The 12,321-nt window shown below is 35.5% G+C and overlaps 1 protein-coding gene across 4 annotated transcripts; it reads left to right on the top strand.

Annotated features, from left to right (window-relative positions):
- Positions 1 to 702: 702 nt before the first annotated feature.
- LOC132621271 (G-box-binding factor 1-like) lies at positions 703 to 10,952 on the top strand. Of its 4 annotated transcripts, none has more exons than XM_060335469.1 (12): positions 705 to 892; positions 4,079 to 4,216; positions 4,351 to 4,395; positions 4,510 to 4,596; positions 5,035 to 5,124; positions 5,238 to 5,395; positions 5,523 to 5,577; positions 5,668 to 5,716; positions 5,795 to 5,970; positions 6,812 to 6,889; positions 10,171 to 10,296; positions 10,604 to 10,952. In XM_060335469.1, the coding sequence occupies exons 2-12, from the start codon at positions 4,160 to 4,162 to the stop codon at positions 10,703 to 10,705; spliced, it is 1,023 nt and encodes a 340-aa protein (XP_060191452.1). In that variant the 5' UTR covers positions 705 to 892; positions 4,079 to 4,159; the 3' UTR covers positions 10,706 to 10,952. The 4 variants fall into 4 exon arrangements, with proteins under 4 accessions (XP_060191456.1, XP_060191452.1, XP_060191455.1 ...); XM_060335472.1 differs by having other exon boundaries at positions 706 to 892; positions 5,256 to 5,395; XM_060335471.1 differs by lacking the exon at positions 705 to 892 and adding an exon at positions 2,931 to 3,321.
- Positions 10,953 to 12,321: the final 1,369 nt, after the last annotated feature.

Below are 12,321 nucleotides of genomic sequence, written 5' to 3'. Positions count from 1 at the left end.
GGTTTACAAATTATAATTACCATACATATTTTATATGTTTAGGGATAAAAATATAATAAAATATAATAAATTCTTAACGGGTTAACGGTTTACCCAATAAGAAAATTGAGTAATCCGTCCTCCGCACCGATAAGCCGTTAATTATAAAATTTAAATCCATTCCCCACCCGCTAATCCGATAACCCAATACCAATAAGCTAATAAGCCAATTTTGCGGTTGGGTTATCGGTAGCGGTCGGTTTTGAACAACCCTATATATAGTTATCAGTTCGATTTTAAAGGCTAAAAATTAAAGATCAGCCCATTTGAAGGACAAAAATTAAAGACCGGTCCATTTGAAGGGCAAACCGTGCATTAGTACTAGTACTAGTAGTTGATTCACCATTTTAAGCTGGTGAGTAAACTTTATTCCGAGCCAATTTACGCAACGCTTCTTTTTTAGCCAATCACAAATTTTAAAAATCTTTTCCTTCTTAAAAATTCCGTAACCATCTCTTATAAATTGGGATGAAGGGAGTAGTAAACAATAAAATGGCAATGAAGAATAAAAGAAAAAGATTTGACAGAAGAAACAACTTGGACATAAACGTCTACATCTACACAAACTGCTACTTCTGCTGCCGCTGTCAAAAAGAGTAAAGTGTTATGGATAAAACTGACATTAATGTTTTAATAAACTCTGAATTAGTGTATTACTACTAGGATTTAAGACAACTTAATCCTCAAACTCTCCTAACCGTTAGATCTCCCAAGGAAAGATAGGGAAAGTATCCTTTTTTCCTACTTACATTTAACAACAGCCAGAGAAAGAGCAAGAAACCAAAAAAGAAAAAAGAAAAAACAGCATCGTATATCCGAGTTGGACTCTCGTTGTTCCACCTCACACCCCCAGGTTAGTCCTTCCTCTTCCTCTTTTCGTTCACTTCTTATTATTTCTATGTCTTTTGAGTTTCCCATAAAACACAAACAACAACTGAATTACTATGCTTTTTTTTTTTAATAAAACTGTATTATATGTTGTTGTGTTCTTAAATTTTGAGAATTCCGTTTCGTTTGAATTTTGTCCACGTGGTCTATGTTGCAGTTCTAATTTTGAGTTTCAAGATTGGTTTGTATATTGTAGAATACTAAATTTGACAGGGCCCGGAAGTTTCTTTCCAGATACGGTTGGGAATTTAGTAACTCAATTCACAAAAAAAAAAAAAAAAAAAAAAGGCAATTCTGCTAGAGAATCTGTATTAGCACAATAATTAAAAATAGTTGAAACCTTTTCTTGCCTGAAATTCAGATTATTATGGGTAACTGACTTTTTATGTAAGGATCCTAGAAAACTTTATGTGATTTTTTTTACATTGAGGGACTTCATTACCCCTATGATTAGTATCACATGAGAGAGTAAACATTGAATTATAATACTGCTTTTTAAGGAAGAAAGCATAATTATGTGGCGGGATAATTTTGTACACTATTAGCATATTCTAACCTATTATAGCATAACCTGTCTTATTTTTCAAGTTACTTATCGATGTTTTCCCATTGTTATCCTTTAGGTAACCTAATAGTAGTTAGTTTACAGTCATACAGTGTCAGTATATATAGAAGTTAAACTCGTTTGTTTGTGCTCTCGTTTTTTTCGAGTATAACCACACTTTCTTGCTAGATAGATGGAAGTATGATTCATCTGTTAGCTATAGAAACTAATGAAACCAGTATCTTTTTATGAGGAAATTATGAATCTCAAACTGTTACAAATAAATTGGGTTTGCCAGAGGAGGTGTTTCCCACCTTGGTTTCGAATTAGTCAACAAAAGACTGGAATGGAATTTATTTTATAGGTGAAGATTGTCTTTAGTTTGCAATGCAAGTTAAGAAGGATTGGTCGACATTTAACATGTCACATGATGGATCATACCAAGTCATGCTTTTTCTCTTCCATGATTACGGCTTCCCATTGAGCAGCAACATGTGTCGTAGTTTTAATTATCAGGCTTTAGGATCGGTTCAATAAACCAAACTGGAAAATTTTGGTGTCATATGGAGCTGCAATTACTTTTATCGCTGCATTTAGCGATGTATGTAGTATGCTAGCAAGTGGCAATCCACAACCCCCTTTATTTTTATTTTTATTGTACAAGAAAATGAATTCAATACAAATCCTCTCTGCACCCTCCTTTTTCCCCAAAAGGTGAAAAGAGAAACTTGACAAACAACTTTCAAAGTATATGGAAATTTTTAAACAACTTTACATCAGTGTTATCAAAAGCGAAAAGTGCAAAAAAGCTCTAAGATCAATTAGGGCTTAAGCGCAAAGCGCAAATAAAGCGTGAGCTTTAATGAAAAAAGGCGCTATGGTGCGAAAATACAAATATATAGATGTTTAGTCCTAGACTAATAACAATAAGCATGAATAACAAATATATGGACAAAGAAATTGTAAAAACATTACAATAAAGTGAAATATCAATTATCTAGTGTCACCTCATCAAGCGATGATATGATCTATTTCCGAGAGTCCGAGCAACGTAGGATATGAATTCATCATACATAAGGTACTATAACTCCATAACAATATGCTGGAAGCTCGATCCTAGGAGTGGAAAAACTATATGAAGTGTCGATTCGTAAGTACATGACTTGGCTCTTACTCGACTCATGAAACCAATAATATGGAATTTACATGCTTTCATATCCTTAGCTTTATAGCTCATACATGAGAAACAATAAACAGGAGGTCGTGTCGTAGCGGCGAAAGAAGGAATAGCCTTACATACCTTGATTCAATCCTTCAAATGACTACGGCAAGTCAATACTTTAGGTATACGCTTAACCTGTTAAAGACGGGTTAATATCAATTTACCAACCTGTTGATATATATATATATATATATATATATATATATATATATATATATATATATATATATATATATATATATATATTCCGGTAACTGATTAACCTATTAATCTTGCTTACACTAAAAGACCTAGTCCTTTCCTGATCTTTATAGAATAGATGGGACAATTAGTTTTCTTACAAATGACATCACTTACGTGCCAAGAGAACATCATTAGAAAGATTAATGAGAAGTGAACGAACCATGGTGCCACTATAGTTGTTGTTCTTTTTTTTTTTTTTTTTAAATAGTTGTTCTTATTCTGTGTTAAAAAGAGAGAATCTAAGAGAATATACAAGATACATTAATCATGAGATCTTCTCATTTTCTTATTTTTAAGTTGCATTAATAATTTAAAAGGCTAATGAGCTGTCAGTAGCTCTCAGCAGCGGACCCCATTACAAAGCATTGGCGGCTCGGGAGCTTATGTGCGCACTCTATTCTCTCTTTTAATGCTGTGATCTGTGATTCAGACGTAATATTCACCCTCATTATCTATTTTTGATTATTAAACTTATATCAACATTGAATCATGTAATTTTAGGAGATATTTTTTTCTTTTTTCCTTTATGATATTGAACGCGTGTATGAGAACTGATGTTATCGTGCCATTTTACTTTGTCATGTTCAGTGATACGTGTCTTCTTAAATTAGATGAGAATATATAATATTCTATGGATAGAGTGGGTAATTTTTGGAAATCTGAGAGTATCCTTTTTTGAGTAAGAAGTTAAGTATTCTACTGTTTTTAAGTGGACAGTGTGTTGCTAATGCTTTAAAAGGTCAGGTGCGCAAGTCATCTTAAATTGTCGCTGAGTTGCAAATGTGTTGCTATTGCCTTGCTTTAAATATCCAATATTTACTTGCAACAACAACAACAACAACATACCCAGTGAAATCCCACAAAGTGGGGTCTGGGGAGGGTAGAGTGTACGCAGACCTTACCCCTACCTTGGGAGGTAGAGAGGCTGTTTCCCCGAGACCCTCGGCCAATATTTACTTGCAAGAGCAAGAAAATAATGGTGAAACTTGGTTGTAAGAAATAAAATAGTATAGTTAGACTGGCTCTTTATTTTTTATACAAGTAAATGGTATAGTTATAAAACGTGATAATGACTGGAGTAACATATACAAATAAGATGAAAGATTTCTAAGTTCTATTTCCATTATTTTCTCCTACTTCAGGTACATCTAGCTTGTAACGAGTACTTGATCATCTGAAATAATCAAATAAACGTGTATACTTGACTATTGAATTCACACCTAATGGGGGCAGGGGAAGAGAGCACCCCTACAAAGCCTTCAAAAGCTACTTCAACTCAGGTCATTTTCCTTTTTTCTTTTCCTTCCACACATCTACATGCAATAAATGTTGTATAAATTATAATGTCACTCTTTTTTTAACTCTCTGTTTTGTGGCTCGCTATTCACAAGTTCTCCATTTGTTTGATTTTCAGGAGACACAAGCTACACCTTCATATCCTGATTGGTCTTCTATGCAGGTTGATTAATGAATGTCTTTGTGATTAATTATTGTCACGTTCTCCATATCAACATTCTTCATAAAATAAGGCGATGAAGTGTTTAATTCTTAAGCACTAATATTTCTGGTTTAGGCTTATTATGGTGCTGGAGCTACACCTCCCTTCTTTCCCTCAACTGTTGCTTCTCCTACTCCCCACCCATACATGTGGGGTGGCCAGGTGATTAATTTTTCATTCACAAATTTATATACTCCCTTCGTATCAAATTTTTTGTCGTATTTCTCTTTTACACACCCCTGAAGAAAACATTAATTAGGAGTTATTTTTGACTATTTTACCCTTATTTATGTCTTATTATGTCTTAAGATATCATCTCTCTTCATTAAATATTTACTCTATTTAAGTGTCATTTCCTCATAATTGAGGTGTTTGTAGTCTTCAAGAACAATTACTACTAATGGTAAAATGAAGGAAAAAAAATTGTCTTGAACTTCTAAAATGACAAATAATTTGAGACAATTATTCTTAGAAATCACGACAAATAATTTGAGACAGAGGGAGTAGGTTTTTAACAGCGCATTGCAACTTTTTAACTATATAAAGTATAAAGCTTAGAACATTTTTAATGTACTTACCCTTTATTGTGTGATATTTCAGCATCCGCTTATGCCTCCTTATGGAGCTCCAGTCCCATATCCTGCTTTATATCCTCCTGCTGGAGTTTATGCTCATCCTAATATGCCCATGGTAATTAATCCTTTTGTATTGGGTTACAATCAATTTGAAAGCTGTTGAAAGAGAGTCACCCACATATAACTTTTCGCCTCTATTTTATTAATTTATTTATGTCCTTTTGATAGACTCCAAACACTCTGCAGACAAATCCAGAATCAGATAGTAAGGCACCTGATGGTAAGGACCAGAGTACAAGCAGAAAATTGAAGGGATGTTCTGTTGGCAAGGCAGGAGAAAGTGGGAAAGCAGCTTCAGGTTCTGGAAATGATGGTGCCACAAGAAGGTCTTTTGATGTGGATTTGGTGTTAAATTTGTCAATAGACTCTTATGCTAATCTAAGTTTCCTTCAAATTGTTCTTTCTTTTGGATGTGTCCTTTGTACATCTGACTTACTATATTCTCTTGAACAGTGCTGAAAGCGGAAGTGAAGGTTCATCAGATGCAAATGATGAAAATGATAACCATGTATGCTTCTCGATTAACTTAAGAATATCTTAGCTTACTTAAATATTCAATTGCTAGTTAGGACTGACTTTTCATGTTTTATTATGTTAGGAATTTTCTGCAGACAAGAGTAGAAGCTTTGATCTAATGCTTGCTAATGGTAACTTGTTTGACTTGTCTGCTTCTTGATTATGCCTTATTTGTTTTATTAAATTGATCTGTGATTTCCAATTATTAGGAGCCAGTGGTCAGAACAATCCCGCAACAGGGAATCCAGTCGCTATGCCAGCAACTAATCTGAATATTGGGATGGATTTGTGGAATGCGCAGTCTGCTGGTCCTGGAATGATTAAAATGCGATCAAATCAATCTGGTGTCTCGCCAGCTCCTGGGATGGGGCGTGAATGGATTCAGGTTATTTTGTTTTCTGTCATTTATTCAATTTTCTGAAACAAATGAACGCGCAGTTGATCATGCGACTTTGTGCACTGCCAATATCTTATGAAATTTATTCCTCTAATAGCTTGTGTGGTAAAAAGCACAAAATGTACTTCCTCTTCTTCGTTCCAGATGGTCATTAGGGGTATTTGAAGATTGTGTCAATAAGACTCACTGTTTCGGTGTATCTTGACATTCAGAATTCATGTTCACTGAACAAAGTATTAAATTGTGAGAAAATGTGAGATGTGTTGGTGAGTTGATAATAAGGTAATACAAGACAAACCTATTTATAGGCATCTTACATGTAACCAATGAGCGACAGTGCTACATATAATACGTACGTACATATTTAATTAAGTCAAAGTAACTAAATATGGTTCAGGGAACTACAAAATTGCAACTTATATTCATAGGCAAATGTTTGTAGTACCACATTTGCCTAAATATATGCTCTAAAGTTAAATTTCAATAATTTAAACCTGAATAAGGTTTGAAATTTGGTTGTGAGAAAATGAACTTGGTTGCATATTCTTTATATCAGTAATTCTTTAGTTATGGTTTCATATTTTCGGAAGCTCTATATCTTCGTGTCTTTATGTTATGCTAGATTGAGACCCAAAGATGCCTTGATGTATCTAAAGTAAATTTTGTTGGAATGTGAAGGCAATTATACTCATTTCAAAAAGTGATCATTGTTGTTATTATTCTTATTTGTTTCTCAGTATGTATACTGTCCATAATGGGATTGTACCCTTGTAATTATCATCACTGTATTTCTTTTTGTTGATAAGTACTTTACAACCCTTCTTAATAGGATGAACGTGAACTTAAAAGGCAAAAGAGAAAGCAATCTAATCGAGAATCAGCTAGGAGGTCAAGATTGCGCAAGCAGGTATGAGTTACTTTTTACCGATACTGTTTCTCTTCCATCTCTTCAACAGTTAGAGTAGATTATATCTTTGTATTAGGAACCATAAAGATGCTCTTTTGGGTTCTTTTAGGTCCAGCACTGGGCTTTGCATTTTAACAAGAAGGTTTTATTTCTTTTGAAAAATGAACTTACAGCTTACCAAAGGAGCAAGTGTACCACTTCTGAGAGACGATCCAAAATAATGTTACCCAAAATTACACATACAAACAATTTTCAATTAATTTGATAACTACATTAAGAGTCTTGACATTTGTCTTTATTTAAGGTATGAGGCAACTGCTTTTGGTTATCGAAGTTGGTTGGATGGTGTTCTGAGATTTTCTCTTTTGTAACTTCTAGTACTCCCTCCTCCCAAAAAGTAGTTGGTGGTGGTTCGAAAAGCGAGGTTGAACTCATTAATTTTTGGTGCTAAATTTAATGTTGATTTTATTATTTTTTAAACTTAAGTTTGTAATTTGGAAACTGTATCAAAAAATTTAATTTTGCTAGTTCAAAATAGTTAGATGAACCTATATATACTGACATTGTAAATAATTTTTTTCTCAAAAGATATCTACAGGTAACCCTTCATACAAATTGAGATCTGTAATTTGGAAAATAAGGCAGGTCCCAACAGGTAGAGGTGACTTAATAGCGTAAAACGTTTTTGCACTGTGTGTTAAAACTCATTTATCAAACACACGCATTCATATATATAGGTTGAGCCATTGAGTACATAGATTACCCCTTAAACTTGCCAAACTTTTTCATTTGAGCACCTCAACTGTGATCATGACATATTGAACACCTTATGTCGTTGATTATGTGTCTATTGAACTCTTAAATAAAACACATGGAGCTCAAACGGGGGTAACATGACAGTAAATAATTAAAAAGAAAAAGACATGTAGGGCTGCTGCTTCTTATAACCTCAGATGCAGTTCACTTTAGTTCTGACTTGTAGAAAAGATAACACAAACACCTATAACTAAACATAGCAATTTGAGGGGGAAATTCACCTATTGCTGCTGACCTCTATACTGTGGAAATGTATGAGCATGACCACCACGGAATGTGTTAGCGACTCATGAGAAAAACCAACAGTAGCTCCAATAATAGCAGCATCAGAAATCCATTAACTTGAATGTTGAACAATGATGGGATAAGACTACCGAATGCCGCAGATAACGTGAAATTCTTAAAAGTTGCAGTATCCATGGGTGAAAACCCCTGAAACACACCCATAAATGCAAAACCATTATGTGGGAAAACATTTCTGTTTGGAGTAAGAGATGTTTTGGGTCTCTGTCCCATTCAACGATGAGGAATCAATATTGTAGGAATGTACTTAGACCTAGGATCAGTAGAGTGCTTTCCCCTATAGAGGAACCATCCTATCCTCCTCAATGAAGCCTTTTACACATTGCAAGGGAACTGGAACATGAGAGATGGGTGTTGAGTGGTGACACGGGTGTGAAGTTTTCTGGTGATGTAAATGAAGAGGAAGTGGGGAAGGACAGAGCTTTGGTGAGTGTATTTGGGTTTGAATCCGGTATAGGTTTTGTGAGGAGAAGAACAAGAAGAGACATATGGGAATTGGATTTGACATGGGTAAAAAAGAAGCAGAGTTGAAAATAAAAACAACCCAGTGTAATCCACAAGTGGGGTTTGGGGAAGGTGGGGTGTACTTGTGCAGATCTTACCCCTACCTTTGTGGGGTGGAGAGGTTGTTTCCAATAGACCCTCAGCACAATAAATTCAAAACAGGTTTGAAAATTCAGGAGTAAGCTATGATGAAAATATTGAAAATAATGGCTGAAGAAAAAAGTAGTTATCAAAAATGTCAGGAAGTTCATTTTCCTGGGTGAACTTCATATTTTCCGGCAAAACTCAAATTCGGATGGGAGAAACACGATCTGCCATGTCAGCTAGCCGTGCTGATAGACACATTTTGCATAGACTTTCGGTGGTCATCTAAGTGATTTTTTTTTTTTCAAGTTAAAGGGGTCATTTATGTATGTATACGTGTCTCTCTCTATGTGTGTGTGTGCTTGTTTTCTAAATTTATCGACCTTGGAAAAAATTAGCACACTTTGTTTCTTTTATGATATCCAAGTTCAAGTACAAGAATCTAGAAATTATTAGTACCCCCCAAAAAAAAGGAGAAGAAGTTGGTACCACCAATGAATGGTAGTAATAGCATATACATGAGTGCCACTGTGCTGCATCAATTCGTGGCCACAGATGTAGAGTCCCAGCTTCGTAGCTCTTGGTAAGTGTTCTTAACCTCAAGTTCCATACAAATCACCCAGTCTAAACTAAGTAGGCATTTGGACAATATTTAATGGTTGAAGTTGGAATAAAAGAGTAGTTGAAGTTAAGTTGAGAAAGTGTATTTAGAAGTTAGAGTTTTTTTCCCCTTAAAACGGGGACCAAGTATTCTTACCCAACTTTCGATACAAATTTTTTTTTTATGTCAAATCCCGCGAGCTCCCAGAATCGTTAGTTTGATGGGCTTAATTGCAGAGAATATGTGATTGGAATTGGAACACGGGGAGTAACTAGCTATCCAGCTAAAAGGAGAAAAACAATTCTCCCAAGTGTGATAGTTGCATACTATTTTTTTCATGCCAATGTAATCCGGATTCAATTATATACGGATGGAAGGTGTACTTAAAATAGTTACTAAGAAAACAAGGAAACAATTTGTTTTTGTTATTGTGAAATTTTTGGAAAGAACAGCTGATCATTGTTCTTGTGGACTGTGTTGTGTTCTGAACTGAGAAGCAAGGTTTTTCATAGAATCAACCGAGGGGAAAGACGCGCCTTATCGTGGTCTAAATCTTAAGCCATTGGAAGTCTGTCATCTATCTATATCTATCTATTGAATTTCTTCTTAGTGCATACAAGGGGCTGCAGTTTAAGTTTTCCTGGATTATGGTATGCAGCATCACTTACCGGAGGGGAAAAGAAACAAATGGTGGCCAAGTGTGAGAGAATTTCTTCCACATGTGTTGAACTTATAACTCTGTTTTTTTTTTCCCCCATTCATGTTAAACCAGCAAATAATAGTTCAATCCTAACAGCAAATAATCTCAGATGAAACTAACTACAAGGTCATCAATAAGAACCTGAATCTGATTTGACTTTTAACAACCAGATTACTTACTGAGAAATCTCAAATTTTGTCTTACTTTGATTTTTCTTTTCTCCACATCTTAAGTTATCCGACAGTCGTGTTATTTTATGCTTATCCTCTGCAGGCTGAGTGTGAAGAGCTACAACATAAGGTAGAGACGTTGAGCAATGAGAATCATGGACTCAAAGAGGAGTTGCGAAAGCTCTCTGAGGAATGTGATAAGCTTACCTCGGATAATAATTCGATAAAGGTAAAAACTACTTAAGCATCTTTTCCATCCCCTCTATCTCCTTGTATGCTCATCTCACTTGCCCTCACTTTTAAGTAAATTCTCAAGTATCTATCCTTCCCCCTTTTTACCTGGGCTGTTAGTTGTTAAACTTGTTATATATCGTGATCCTTGCACGGAATTGTTGATCGATGTCACAAAATGGGTACTCACAGTGCTGAGTAATTTTGCTGTCATTCCTTTTTCTCTTAGTTGTCCTTTTAAAGCGACTAAGCAATGCGAGAAAGATGGAAATACTGATTCTTACTGGGACTTCATTTTGGAACAGGAAGAGTTGACGAGGTTGTGTGGGCCCGAGGCAGTGTCCAAGCTAGAGAGTAATGCTAACGCCATGCATCTGCAGTCCAATGCTGAGGAAGCTAATAATTAAGGACAAGGCATGACAGAGTAGGTTAAAATGCTCACAAATCTCTTACGCCCGTGAGAAATCTATAGCTATTACGGTGCATTAGAATGAGAAATTTCTGTTGTACTACTAATTTATGTCCTGTTAACCCTTTTGTGTGTAACTTGTAACATTAATTCATGGATCTTTTTTAACCCGGGGTTGAATCTGAATCTATGACAACATTGTAAAAGTAACTGAATAACTGAATTTATCTTGCTTCTTTGGTGTATGTTATGTTCCTGTTATGCAGCACCCAATTGTGAGAATTTGCACATGCCAGATAGTCTAGCCAGCAGGAACCCGTCCTGTGCTTACCCACTTTAGAGAATATTATTAGTAGCATTTAAAGGGCAGCCCGGTGCACTAAGCTCCCGCTATGCGCGGGGTCCGGGGAAGGGTCGGACCACAAGGGTCTATTGTACGCAGCCTTATCTTGCATTTCTGCAAGAGGTTGTTTCCACAGCTCGAACCCGTGACCTCCTGGTCACATGGCAGCAACTTTACCAGTTACGCCAAGGCTGATACAATAAAGGAAATAAAAAGGACCAGAAAATGACAAGGAAAACAAAGGATAACTAGATTGACACAACTAAAGATACAATTTGACAACCAAAGTTCTATAATAACTAAGACCTTCAGATTGTAATCAAATAGAGCACCAAACTCTTAGGATGACCTCAAGGGACCTGTGATCCCAAGCAACCAATCCTCTCAACAAGATTCACAATCAAAAGCTTCACAAGCTCTCTACTCTCAATGAGTTTAGTAATTTCAATATTCATCCAAATCTACCCTAGGAAATGTTTAGACAAGTTATTTATACTAAAAAGCTAAGGAAGACAACTAAGCTATTACAATTCTACCCTTAATGAAGTAAGAGCCTTGTTTGGTTGGTCTTCCTCGTAATGAAACTTGAAAATGCTAGCCTTTAAGTAATAGCCTCATTGCAAGCATAGCCATCTTCAACACTCTTCTCCAATCCGTCCTCCCATGCAATCATCAACACTTGGAATCCCCGGGAGGGCTCTAGAGTGTACTCAAGTACGTCCCTCTTCATGAATAACCCTTGCGTTGCTTGAAGTTCACGAGCTTGGCTCCTTGTGAAAGGCCTTGATGCAACTTGGGTTGTATCAAAGGCTCCCCTTCATTATTAGTAGCATTTGTTTTCAAAAAATGATTAGGAGTAAAGGCCTGTGCGAGTTGAAATTCGAATTAACTATTAAGTGCATTAGATGATTAAATATGGAAACTTATACATATCCTTTGTAAATATCCTTGATGAAATAATGAATCTGTTTTTCTGTAATATAATGACAATCAGATAATAATAGGTAGATCAGCCAAAGTAAACCGAATAAATAGGCTAAAAAAAAGAAATTGTGCCATGGAAAAGAACGTTAGGTGAAGTGCCATGGCGTAAGACTTAATGCAAAAAGAATCCCTAGTTTATTAAGGCATGTGACTGCTACCAAAACAAGAATAAACGACAAGAAATACGGCATAAACTTAGAAGACAATGAACATATTAAGTCAAATGAAAGTGAGAAATTGTATAGGAACAGTGCATCAGATCCCTTTTTAATGTCAAAGGTCTATCA

This window comes from Lycium barbarum, chromosome 12 (genome assembly GCF_019175385.1).
Source record: "Lycium barbarum isolate Lr01 chromosome 12, ASM1917538v2, whole genome shotgun sequence".
NCBI lineage: Eukaryota > Viridiplantae > Streptophyta > Magnoliopsida > Solanales > Solanaceae > Lycium > Lycium barbarum.
The sequence above is the reverse complement of the archived record's forward strand: the minus strand, read 5'-3'. Positions and strand labels throughout refer to the sequence as shown.